This window comes from Pipistrellus hanaki (assembly GCF_964339955.1).
Source record: "Pipistrellus hanaki genome assembly, chromosome: 1".
Taxonomy (NCBI): domain Eukaryota; kingdom Metazoa; phylum Chordata; class Mammalia; order Chiroptera; family Vespertilionidae; genus Pipistrellus; species Pipistrellus hanaki.
Genome location: NC_140503.1, coordinates 33,489,378 through 33,503,143, shown reverse-complemented (window position 1 = coordinate 33,503,143; position 13,766 = coordinate 33,489,378). Strand labels below are relative to the sequence as shown.

The 13,766-nt window shown below is 41.5% G+C and overlaps 1 protein-coding gene across 2 annotated transcripts in view; it reads right to left on the bottom strand.

Annotated features, from left to right (window-relative positions):
- Positions 1 to 13,766, bottom strand: part of ARMH4 (armadillo like helical domain containing 4) — a 107,190-nt gene that overhangs the window by 57,387 nt on the left and 36,037 nt on the right. For both annotated transcript variants that reach the window (XM_084894828.1, XM_084894827.1), the window contains exon 5: positions 9,137 to 9,397. In XM_084894828.1, the coding sequence (XP_084750954.1) occupies positions 9,137 to 9,397 (261 nt within the window). The remainder of the gene's footprint in view (positions 1 to 9,136; positions 9,398 to 13,766) is intronic.

Below are 13,766 nucleotides of genomic sequence, written 5' to 3'. Positions count from 1 at the left end.
TTAGGTTTCGATAAGGAATATTCCTGATCAACAAGTCCAAGTTTATTTTTAAGGAATCTTTAATACAAGAACCCATTGGATCTGCTACATGGCATTAAAGACATGAAAAGAGAAAATATTTTTCAAACCAAGACTCTAAAGCATTTAAAATGCTATATTATAGTTATAATTTTTGCTTTAGCCAAAAGTGAGATACAATTCTCTGATGGGGGAAGCAATGAACCAGTGGCAGAGAGAATCAGGATGAATAAAGTTCTCACTTGCCTCTAAGTGATGCTGCGGCTGTTTTATTCTTTAATAAAAGCTACGCAAGGCCTTGTCTCTATTAACCCACCTAATTAATCAGGGGTGTGAGTATAAAAGAGACAAATACATTTTAAAGAAATTCTTCCTATCCAAAAATTATCAAATCCCAGAGTTACCTGATCTAAATCTCTGATTCCTTGTTTTAACATTTAATCCCTCCTCCACTTTTGCTGCATTGTATTTTTGCTTTTCACCACCCGTCTTTAAAATTTCAAATCCTCTGGCTTCCTGGGGCCAGCTTGAGAGGTTGGCAGCTCTTTTCAGTCACACAGAATCCACTGCTTCCGTACTGGGGGCACCCAGCTGGTGCAGAGCTTTATTTTAACACCCAAGGCTGATTTCCCTCCCTCAACACAGGAACTGCCCAAGGAGGCTTTGTACAGAAGGGCATTGGTTGAATGCTCTGGACATACAAAATCATACAAAAGTGTGGCTGCCGCTATGCTATAGACACACTCTCTACTATTTTTTGTACGGTATTTCCCTCATTAGCATTTAAGACTTAAAATTGACTTCTAATTTTCTCAGAAGAAAACTGACAAAAAGAAAAAGGAAATTTGCAGTGTTCTAGAACTTACTTAGGCAAAAGTAAATGGTATGTGTAAATGGTATGTATGGTGGGGGGGGGGGGAGAAGGGGAGGAAGTTAGAGAGAGATGGAGGGAAGGAAGGAGGGGAAAAAGAGAGAGTAGGGAGGAATATGACTTGAATTCTACCTATGACTCTTAAAATTAATGAATTTCTGAAGCTTCAGGTCTGCCTGAGAATTTTGGTACAAAGGTCCAACAAAAAGCTGTGGAAAATAAGTACGTGTAAATCTTTAATACAATTTAGCACAACACACAAAATTCTCCATGCCATCAATGCTTTCCTCTTTCTCAACAGCTAACATTTCTTATGTTAAAGGAACACAAAAGTGTGACTGTAGCCAATATACAAAACTGTCCATCAGTGGTGTCATAAACATCAAAATGAAAGGCAAAAACAGAAAGAGAATATATGCACCCCGTAAGTTCACTGCAGCATTATTTATAACTAGAGGCCCGATGCACAAAATCTGTGCACTGGTGTAAGGGGTGGCCCTAAACCCAGCCTGTGCCCTCTCACAGTCCAGGACCGCTCACTCCTTACCTCCCACTTGCTCCCTGCTCCTTACACTTGGCTCGCTGATCCTTATCTCTGCTGCAGAGGTGAGAGAGGCTCCCTCCACCGCCACTGTGCTCGCCAGCTGTAAGCCCAGCTTCTAGCTGAGCAGTGCTCCCCCTGTGGGAGTGCTCTGACCACCAAGAGGCAGCTCCTGTGTTGAGCATCTGCCCCATGGTGGTCAGTACGCATCGTAGTGACCAGTCGTTCTGATCATTCTGACATAACTGTTGCTTAGGCTTTTATTATATCGATAGGCAAGATCTGGAAACAGCCCAAGTGCCAGTCAGTAAATGAGTGGATAAAAAAGCTGTTATCTACAAGGCCATAAAAAAAGGAAATCTTACCTTTTGTGACAGCATGGATGGGCTTGGAGAACATTATGCTAACTGAAGTAAGTCAAGTCAGAGAAAGACAAGTACCATATGATCTCACTTATATTGGAATCTAATGAACAAAATGAACTAACAAGCAAAATCAGGATAGATTCATGGATAGAGAGTGGGCTGACAGCTGTCAGAGAGGAGGGGAATTGGAGGCATTGGTGAAAAGGGTGAAGGGATTAAGAAGAAAAGAAGAAGAAGAACAGAAAGAGGAGGAGGAGGAGGAGGAGGAGGAGGAGGAGGAGGAGGAGGAGGAGGGGAAAAAATAACAGAGTACACTAAAGTGTTTTTAGTCCAGCACCTGAATTTCTTTAGGCATGGCCAGCTCTCGTTTTGATTTTTGGTCCACGTAAATTTCTGTATTTGTGGTCCTCAGGACACACCTGCGAGCACAGTTGGAAATGGGCTGCAGGAAGGAAGTCTATTCATTTCTATGTATGTAACCTATTTATAGCCTACCTCATGCTGTAAAGAGGATTTAAGGCTTCTGACAGAAATAACAACAAAATAACAGGATGAAAGTATTTCACTACAAGCATAGGGACAGGTTTTTCTCCTCCAGAAGTCCCCTACTAATCTGCAAGCCAGCAACAGCAAAATGGAAAGACCTCTGAGGAGATAATATCTTGGACTTAGAACACATCCTCCTCTGCAGACCTAATTTCCCTTACGCCCTCATCCTCATGAGGCAGGGAGAGGCAGAAACCACAATCTCTACTTAAACTCTGATACCAGAGGGTCTTGCCTATATGAAAAAGGATGTCTGCACCCAAGTCTTCTGCTTTCCCCATCTAGGAAAAAAAATAATTCAGTTCTTTCCAAAGAAAGAGTGCATGGTATCACTCTCAAATCCAGAAACCATGGGGACTACCTCAGGAAGGGAAGGAACCCACCCAGGTAATTAACAAGATGCCCACTCATCCTGGGAGATGCTCAGTCATCCCAGATGCAGGAGTCTTGGCACCGACCTCCATGGCCAGATTTAGGAGTGTGTAATGTGACTGTGGGCTTTCTGGGAAAACTAAAGCACGAATATTAAATTTAAGTTTTATCTCTGTGTGACTGTGAAAAAAAAAACTAAAAAAAATTTAAAACACACTATTCCAATACACAATAGATCATGAAAAGCAATGTAAATCTTTGCTAACAGGGATTCCATTCATAGAAAATATAAACACTTCTTAAAATTCTCTTTCTCCATCCCCTCTGCATTCACAGACGCTGCCTCACCCCAAGGCAACAGCCAGTGTGTTCAGTCCAGATTAGCTGTCCTCTAGGTAGAACCCAGGCATCAGCATTTTATAGCTCTCCGATGTGCCACCAAGACTGAGAGCCACCGGTCTGAAGGCTTTGGCCAATCAACCACTCACTTTGTGCTGGTTACACTGGATTAAGGTTTCATTCCCCACTCTCCTCTATACTCATATTCAATTCGTTAGCACCGAGGCTTCCCCAGCAACCGTTTAATCCATAGCTTAATATGCTATACATCAACATACACTGACATTTGTTGCAATGAAGAATTCTTTGAAATCTCACACTTCCCACTATCTTTTTGCTGAGCATCTTTTTTGTCTTTTTTGTCTTTTTCTTTTTTTTTTTCCTGCCACAGCCCACGTTGCACTATATTTAAGTGTTCAGTCTTAGCTACATAGTGTTTTAAAAGAATAAGAAGAAGGAGGTCAAGAGAAGAAAGAAAAGAGCTGACATGTTTTAGAAGCAAGCGTCTGACTTTCTCACAATCAAGAGCTGGTTTCTATAAGGTCTAGATACCACACCCTTTGCCTGCAGCTCATCCTATCCTACCTTCCTACCAGTTCAAAAAAACACACATTTGTCTTGTGTTCCTCTCTCTTTAATCTTAAAATCATGCTCAATCACCAGCTAATGAGCTTGATAAATTAATAATAATGATAAATATATGACACTATCTTAATGGATTATCTGCCCAAATAGCAGATCTGCATTTTCTAAAGCCTTCTCAAGATACTTTATCTCAATCCAAAGGAAGGCTCTACCACTGAAAATTAGCACCAAGTTAAGGCACAAAGGGTGATATAAGTTAAGGGATTGGGCAAAGCACTCCTGAAGTCGCACCTCACAGATGGCTGCCCACTCAGCAATCCCTGGTCATAAGTGATGACTCAGTTCCCTACTGGAACTGCTCAGCCCCTGACCTCACATCTATGGGACCACTGTCTGTCCCATGGTATTTTACCTCTTTATAAGTCAGCCTTACAGTATTTCTACTACATATAACACACACTTGGCAGGTACCCAGTGAATGAATGGTAAAAAAAAATAAAGAAAGAAATACGAGGGCTCTTCATTCTTTTTGCTTTCCCAGCCTTAGACCGTTAATAAGATATCAAGCTTTTTTAAAAACCTCCTGAGAAAAATATTCCATTTCCTAAATCAAGAGCCCATTCCTATGTGGAAAAAAAAATGAAGACAGCTATAATAATTCTGTACCTAACTAACTGATGGCTTTTGCAAGACTTATCTCTCCAGAACATCAACCAAACTGTAAAGCATCCGAATGTGATCTCTTCCTCAGGAAGAAAATGTAGCAATGCCACCCTCAGACCCTCATCCAAACTCGTGAACTCAAACATACTTAAAAAGGGACATTAATTTTATAAGATTGTTCACAGGATTCCTGGAGGATGAGAGAGCATGGATAAGTATTAGCTATAAGAGGGGAAAAAATACACACAGAAATCATGGGTGATGGGGATGATGATTGAAACCCACCACCATCCATTCACATGATCAAATTCCCTTTGCCAATGATTGTTTAGAAATGACCTAATGTCATTTCAATGTGACCTAATCTTAGGGAATTAGAAGCAAGAAGAATTCTACTAAAGGATTCTTAGAAAGGCTTCCTCTCTAAGAAAGTGTGGTCAGGGTTGAATGTCAACCCATAAAGCAAGAGGTCACTGGTTTAATTCCTGGTCAAGACACATGCCTGGGTTGTAGGCTCAATCACCAGCAGGGACATGCAGGAGGCAGCTGATCAATGTTTCACCCTCATTGATGTTTCTATCTCTCTATATCCCTCTCTCTCTAAAAATCAATTAAAGTATTTTTTTTTTAAAAAAAAGAAAGACAGTGAAAAGACAATGACAATCTTCTTTCCCTGGACAATGTCTTGTCTGGGCGTGACACCTGAAACTACTCTAGCCATTGCAACCACCAGGTGGGCAAAAGTAGGTTTACAGTTGTGACTACTGGAAACAGTTTATTCTTTTTTTTTTTTTTAATATATTTTATTGGTATTTCACAGAGAGGAGGAAGGCAGAGAGTAGAGAGCTAGAAACGTCGATGAGAGAGAAACATCGACCAGCTGCTTCTTGCACACCCCCTACCGGGGATGTGCCCGCAACCAATGTACATGCCCTTGACCGGAATCGAACCTGGGACCTTTCAGTCCGCAGACCGACGCTCCACCACTGAGCCAAACCGGCTTCAGCAACAGTTTATTCTTGAATTATTATTTATTCATTATTATCTTGTTTTTCATACGATCAACTGTAAACCTACTTTTGTTCAATACTGTATAAAGTGGGCAGCCTGGGGGCAAAGTCAACACACCAGGGGGGACAGTACAGCAAAATGGAGAAAGCTTATATCAGTTGATGACCATTTAGCTACTGACTCAACTGACTCAAGAGCTCTCTCTCTGGACTTTCTGTTTTGAGAGAAAATATATTTCCTTACTCTTTAAACCAATTGATTTTAAGGTTTCTGCTACTTGTAGCTCAAGGAATCCTAACAGAGATAGAATACAAAAAAGTAAAGAATCTCCAGGTATTAATCACATTGAAAATGTTTCAACATTAAAATGGATATGTTGAATCAACCCTGGTCCTATTGATTTTATACCCCCCAAAATATATGCCCTGGATGGTGTGGCTCAGTTGTTTAAAGCATTGTTTCATGCACCAAAATGTCTCAGGTTCAATTCCTGGTCCGAGCACATGCCCAGGTGCAGGTTCAATCCCTGGTCAGGGTGCATACTAAAGGCAACCAATCCATGTCTATGTCTGTCTCTGTCTCTGTCTCTGTCTCTGTCTCTCTCTCTCTTTCTCTCTCTCTCTCTTTTTTTTTCCCTCTCTCTCACCCTTCCTACCTCTCCTTTCTTCTCTCTCTCTCTAAAAAGAAAGGATAATTGTGTGATATATCATGGTAACAGGATAAGAAGTGGTGTCAGTCAAGCATCTGCTCTTATCAATACATTTGAAAATGAACTTATTATATTAGAAAAGAAATTGATTCTGTACATGTGAATAAAGAGCTTTTATATACTATATACTAGCATTTTACCAATCAATCCATTCGCCTCACCTATAACATGGAACTTTGTCTCTTGATCCTCTCTAACTTGACAAGTCAGTTCATTCCACAATCAAAAACTGAGCTCTCTCTTTCCAAAGCTTTAGAGGCAATATATCTGCTACAGTGAGTATTTGAAGCCATGAATCTACTGCATCACCTTAAAAAGTCAGCCAAGTTTTCTACTTTTCTCAGGAAATGAGACTATACTGTACTCAAAGACTTTGCATTATTTTTAGCCAATCCCAGCTACCCACTTCAATCTGTTCATTTTTCCATGTTTATGTGGGTTTTAGCACTTGCTTTAGAATACCATTCATACCGTAAAATAAAAATGTGAAAATCTATTTAAAAACACTTAAAAATAGGAATAAAGATGATGGCCAATTAAAGTGTTATTATGCTAAATAGGTTTACTTTCTAAAGGGTCTGGATGCTTGCATTTTTAATGATACATTAAGGAAAAACTACTGAATTTTACTATGTTGACAACACTGACTACAGCTGTCATGCAACTCTACTTTCTAAAATGATACTGCTTATGAAATACTCACTGAATCTCTATCAGTTTCTAATTTCTACTGAAACAGATTACCACAAACTTAGTGGCTCAAGACAATAAATTCATTACCTTACAGTTGTGCAAGACAAAACCTGAAATAGGTCTCAAGGGGCTGAAATCAAGGTGTCAGCAGGGTTGTGTTCCTGCTGGAGGCTCAAGGGGAGAATCCATCCCCTGCCTTTTTCAGCTTCTGGAGGCAGCCAGCATTCCTTGGCTCCTGGCCACATCACTCTGACTTCTTTCTGTCATCACATCTCCTTCTCTGACTCTGACCCTCCCAACTCCCCCTTATAGAAACACTTATGATATACTGGGCCCTCTCAGATCATCCAGAATAACATCCCCATCTCAAGGCCCTTAATTTAATCACATCAGTATAGTTCTTTTGGCCAGATAAGGTAACATAATCACAGAGTCCAAAGACTAGGCCATAGACATCTTTGGGGAGTCTACCACAAAATTCATCACAAGTAGGGGAGGTTTCCCTTTATCTCATCTAATCTGAGAGTGTTTAGGATACTGTATCAATTAATATTGATCCAGAAGTTTTTACTGGTTTTGAGTTATGAGGGGATACTCCTGACACTCCAAAGACAAGTTATTGCACTAGTAAAATTTCAGTCCCAGACACTACTCAAACAGTCTTCTTCCCACAATGGAGAAAAACAAAACAAAACAGCTTGAAAATTTTGTTCCTAGTTTTGGTTCCTGGAAACAATACTAAAAACATGTGGACAAAATGAATTTGTCAGGAAAAGAGACAGCAAAAGGTAAAAAAAAAAAAAAAATTAGGAAAATGGTAACTTATTATAATATGAAAAAGTCTGATATAAAACAAATGTCTTTGTCAACCCATGTGTATGCACCTGCTCTTTCAACCCTCCAGTGCCTCTGTGCATAGTCTTTCTTTGGCCTCCTTCCCCTGCACACTCTCTCTTATCTACCCATCCTAAAGTGACAGCTCTGCTCCCTCCAAACTCATATAAATAACCCGCTTCTACATTTCTGCTCTGCCCTCTTATAACCTCCTTTTCCTATAGAAACCCTCCCTGCATCGAAACCTTTATAAAATGGGCTCTGCTCTAATCAAGAAAAGGCATAGCCTTGTTTTTCTCTGTGTTCCAAATGCCATGCAAAGTTCCAGGAACATAGTAGGTGCTCAATTAGGTTTGTTAGAAAAATTAATCAACCAAATCTAAAAGACAGCTCCTCGAAGACTTCTATAAAGAAGGAAAGATGACTGTAAACATCCTCATGCATGTTTCTATAGTTCTAGCGATTATGAAAAGGATTGCTTCTGAGATTGCAAACCTTTAAAGTTTTTACCAATTCCAGTTTGAGCTTAAAAAAAAAAAAAAAAAAAAAAAAAAAAGAGCTTATTTTAAGCAACCCCATCCTGTAATAAACAGACGCTGGGACTTTCCCATTCCATACTCATTTGAATGCACTCGCCCTTTCTCACCACTGATCTGACAGAGTTTTCATGGGAGGTGAGAAAAACAATCTTTAAGAAATAAGATGTAATAGGTTTCTAAATTAGAAGTTTCAACCAGGCACCAAGACACACTAGTATGATATTCAGAGTAACATCCTGACCAACATCCACTTTTTCAATGAAATCCCCCAAAAGTAGTTATATGACTCTCCAACCTAACTCCTGCTACACTGAAGACGGTCAATGGAACTGGCTGTTAGGACAAAGGGGATTTCTTTGGAGAAGTCTCTGCCTCAGGTCAAGAGAGTGAGGCCTCATGGAGTTACCCAAACCTTAATAGTGTCTCTTAAAAAAAAAAAAAAAAAAAAAAAACAAGAGAAGAGATTCCCTGATGACAGGGATGAGAGCGCCAAGTGGGGGTAGCCTACATCCAGTCTCTCACATAAAATGTGGCCACAGCCACAGACAAGAGGTTGTTTGTTCAGACACTGGCTGCTAAGATGAGACTGTGGCTGACAAGGGAACGCCACCACAAGAGTGAACAGAAAAGCCACTGGACTCAATCGCCTGGGGAGTGTATTCTACAAGGACAAAGGGGGATTAAGTACATGTTCTCTGACCGCAGGCCATTCACGCTGCTTGTTAAGTGTTCCCATTACACACACTTTCCTCCCCCTTTGCAAATCCTACCAAAGCCGGGAACTGTCCTCCCGCTGGGAAGGAAAGACGGAATTCCTTCCGGAGATTAGGGAGCCACGCTCTCAGAGAGCAGATGGAGACCGTGTGGGGCCTGGTTATTTAAGAGCATTCAACAGAAACATGTTGAAGGGGAAAAAAACTGACCCCTTTTCTCCAAATGAACCACCCATCAACGTAAACAGAAAGTTCCCTTTGCTCCATAATCAATGTCACCTTGGAAAAGTAAAAGGAGGGGAGGGGGCAGGGAAAGGGAGACACTCAGGACGCTTACCCAGGCCCTGGTTCTGCTGCTCCCACTCGAGGGCATCTGGCACCTGGTAGGTGACTCCCTCCAGAAGGTCCCTGCTCTCCTGCTCTAAGTCAGGCTCCTGGGAGGTGACGCCAGGGAGCGTGAACCCACGCAGCTCCGTGTCACCACCCAAGCTCTCATCCAGGGCGTCTGCATCTTTCTCTTCTTCATCCTCCTCCTCGTCTTCGTCTTCTTCATCCTCCTCCTCCTCCTCGTCCTCTTCATCCTCATCCTCTTCTCCCTCTGGATGAAAAGAAATTAATGACAAAGTGACTGCAAATGAATCTCTTAAATGACCCAAACACTACAAAATAAGCCTGCTTGGCCTTTCAAAACAAATTTTACAGCCAAATGGAGCAATGTAGTTTTGTGGACTTTTGTGGCCATTTTTTAAATTTGTTATATTGAATTTATTGGTGTAACGTTTTTACTAACATTATATAGGTTTCAAGCATATAATTCTATAATGCAACATCTGTATACCTCATTGTGTGTTCACCACCCAAAGTCAAGTCTCCTTCCATCACCATTTATCCCCCCTTTACTCTCTTATACATCCCCTATCCCTCTTTCCCTCTGGTAATCACCACACTGCTGTCTGTGTTTATGATGGTTTTCTCTGTTTTTTGGCTTAATCTCTTCACTTTTTCACTGAGCCCCCCCAACTCACCTCCTCCAATCTGTTCTTTGTATCTATGAGTCTCTATTTTGATCATTAGTATATTTTGTTCATTAGATTCCACATATAAGTGAAATCATATGGTATTTGTCTTTCTCTGACTGGCTTATTTCACTTAGCATAATACTCTCCAGATCCATCCATGCTGTTACAAACGGTAAGATGTCCCTCTTTTTTACAACTAAGTGGTATTCCATTGTATAAATGTACCACAGCTTTTCTGTCTACTCATCTACTGATGTGTGCCCATCATTTACCTACATTTTAAACTCTTTATATCACAGTTTTGTCAGATAATTATTATGCATCATGGTTATTTTTAGTCAAAGTTCAGGTAACATGATTTTTTATTAGTTATACTTATATTTACTAGGGTAAGAAACAACATCTTCCTGTTTTCTGGAGGTCAAAAGATTTATCCATTGGGAAAGATTTATTCATGGGGGGGGGGGGATAAAGATTTATCCATCGGAAAACACACTAAAATGCTAACAGAATTTAAAGGGAGCATCCCAATCCCTTTATATCTTATAACTAGAGGCCTGATGCACAAAATTCCTGCAAGGGGCTTGCCCTTGCAGCCGCAGTGGTTGCCTTGGCCCTCGCAGCCCCAGCTTTAGAAGGTCATCCAGAAGGACGTCCAGAGGTTGTTCAGCTGTCCGGTCTAATTAGCATATTATGTTTTTATTACTATAGATACTAAACAAGAGAATTCATTATTTTGGCAATATTCTCTTTTCATTCTTCTTTGGTATCAGTGAGCAGAATGCATAATCATATTAAGGGAGAGACACCTAGATCCACTCCTGAAACTGCTCTCTCTACGGAGGAGTGACCCTCAAAATGGAAACAATTACCTCCATGCTCCAGTCCAACCCAGAAGGAACTGGGAGATGGGATATTGATTAAAGACACGCAGAAAAGCAACATGGTTAAAAAAGCATTTTCATTACTATTATCGTAAGAGCTACATTCACGATTTGTCATTTTCAGTGCTTCAAATGGAGTAGGTTTAGGGGACATAAGATCTCCATTCCATTGTGTTTCACTAATTTTAATGTTCTAGGAATACTGTGGGCCCCATGGTTCAACCCTGGAGCCACCAAGGAATGCCGAGACTCTCCTTTGCTGCTTCAAGGCAATCTTTCCCACACATATCCCTTCTCATTCATCATTTCCAGGATTTGGTTTGTTGTTGTTGTTGTTGTTGTTGTTGTAGTTTTAAAAAAAACTTTGCATCTAATATTTTTCATTCCTATCCATTAACCGCGCGCTCGCTCGCTCTCTCTCTCTCTCTCTCTCTCTCTCTCTCTCTCTCTCATGCCTTATCCCTCGGGACATTCCTCTAGCAGCTATCTCCTCTCTCTCCTGCACCATCTCCCTCCCCCACTTCCACCAGATCTTCCCCATCAACCTACAAGCAAATTCTAACAGTTCCTATCATAACCACCTACCCTTGACTTTATATCTCCCTTCCAGGGCCCCCAAGTGTCCCTCTCCTTTTCAAATTTCTTGTAACAATTATAAAGAAAATAGGCCTGTCATTGTTTCAAAAATTCAACATATATTTGTCAAGCACCTGGTCCCAGGTACTAGGAATAGAGCAAGAATGTCTCTGCCTTCGTGGAGCCGATCTGACACCCACAGGGGACATACAGCAAACAGACAGACATGTGGCATAATTACACCCTGATTAAAACTGGCACACATCAAGGAAAGCTTTTCTGATAAGGGAAAGTCTAGACAGAAATCATACAAAAATAATGAATTCTCTTGTTAATTTATGTTAATTTAAGAAGCACATCCCCAGCAGAGACAACAGCAAGGACAAAAGCCTTGAGACAGATGCGTGCTTGTATTCAGAGAATGGCCATTACTGAGGGGCAGGGAGGGGCAGAGAGAATCTAGGGAATGAGGGGGAAGGGGAAGGTAGGGGCCAGGTCTGACATGTGTTTATAATGCATGACTCTGGCTGCAGGGTAGAGAACAAGCTATATCAGAGCAAGAGACAAAGCAGGTGACCCATTAGGAGGCTATTCCAAAACCCCAAAACCCCAAGAACAGGGGAAGGTGCTCTGGACAAGCGTGTAGTCCTGGATGTGGGGAGAGGTGGTCTGATCTGGGATGCAGTTTGAAGGTAGAGCCTGCTAATAATGACAATGTGGACCGTGGGAGGAAGATCCCACTTAACCAAAAGTAGGGACTAAAGGATAAAGAACAAAATCGAGAATTTTTTTTTGAGCCCAGCCAGCGTGGCTCAATGGTTGAACATTGACCAATGTACCAGGAGGTCACGGTTCCATTCCAACTTTGATTCCTAGTCAGGGCATCAGTTGTGGGCTTGGCATGAGTATGGGATGTGCAGGAGTCAGCTGATTCGCTCTCATCATTGATGTTTCTATCTCTCCCTCTTTCTTCCTCTCTGAAATCAATAAAAACATAATTTTTTAAAAGAATTCTAGTTGAGACAATAACTGTGTGATGGCTACACCTATGACCTCCAAGTGGAAGCCCAGGAAAAAAATCAAAGCTAGAGATAAAAATTTAGGAGTCATCAATTAATAAATACTATTTAAAGCCTTAAGACTGGCTGATATCACCTAGAGCAGTGTTTCCCAACCTTCTCTCATGATGAGAATCACCTGGTGGAGTTGTTAAACCACAGATTCCTGAATCCCAACTAAGAAGTGCTAAACTAGAATTTTTGGGAACATATAGGTAAAATTGTATACTTAACTAGTGCTCTAAGACAGATTTTATATACAGAGCACTAAGTTAGGTATGCAATTTTACCTATATGTTCCCAAAAATTCTAGTTTAGCACTTCTTAGTTGGGATTCAGGAATCTGTGTTTTAACAACTCCACCAGGTGATTCTCATCATGAGAGAAGGTTGGGAAACACTGACCTAGAGAATGAGTGTTGGGAGACAGGGAGGTTGATAGAGAAAAATGGGGTCATTGGATTATCAAACATTAGGAAGTTGGCCAGCAGAGGGCGATCCAGCAAAGGAGACAGAGAAGTGACGGCTGTGTGGGAGGAAAACCAAGAGATAGTGGTGTCAGGGAAGCCAAGTGAATAAAACACCTCTGAGAGGCCGAGTAAGACACGGAGAACGTCCATCTGGCTTTGACATTGCCTCTGTCTTTGACATTTTGTAGGTCGTTCGTGACCTTGACAAAAGTTGTTTCCATGCAATCGTAGGAACAACAGGAGGACTGGATTTGAAAAGGGTATTAGAAAAGATAGTACAATAAATATAACTCTTATAAGAAATGAGAAAAGGAGAGGGATGCTCAGGGGCCGCTGAAGGGAGATAGGAGGTCAAGGGTAGGTGCTTGAGATAAGAGCTCACAGAATTTGAATGTAAGTTGATGGGGAAGATCTGGTAGAGAGGGGGACTGATGGTGCTGAGGACTGAGGAGTCAGCCTCGGGAGGAATGTCCTAGGGGTGAGACATCGGGGAGAAGGTGGTTATACACGGGAACTTGGGGCCACGCACACTTACTGTGTCATTCTGAAAGGTTACTGAAGGTTGGTGTGCCTCAGCTGCTTCGTCTATAAAACGGATTCTGACCTCACAGGGCTGCGGTGAGGATGGCATTGGTGGATACACAAGGTATTTAACACTAAGCCTGCCACACGGTGGCCAGTCTGTAAAGCTGGCGGCCGCTTTGCTATTCCTGCGAGGGGACGGGGGCCAGTGCTCGGGCTGCTCCCCGGCAGCGGCGCAGCGGCCAGCGGGACAGGTCTGGTGAGGGGAGTGTGTGAACATGATCTTCATATTGCTTTATTTTCTGTCAAATAAAACAGCTAGAAGGGGAAAGAGAAATGCTGGTGATTTAGGCGAGAAAAGTGTGAAATAGTCATCCTGAAAAACGCGTGACTCTAGGTCAAGCCTTTTTTCTCTATTTAGTGCAAACATTTCTGCCTG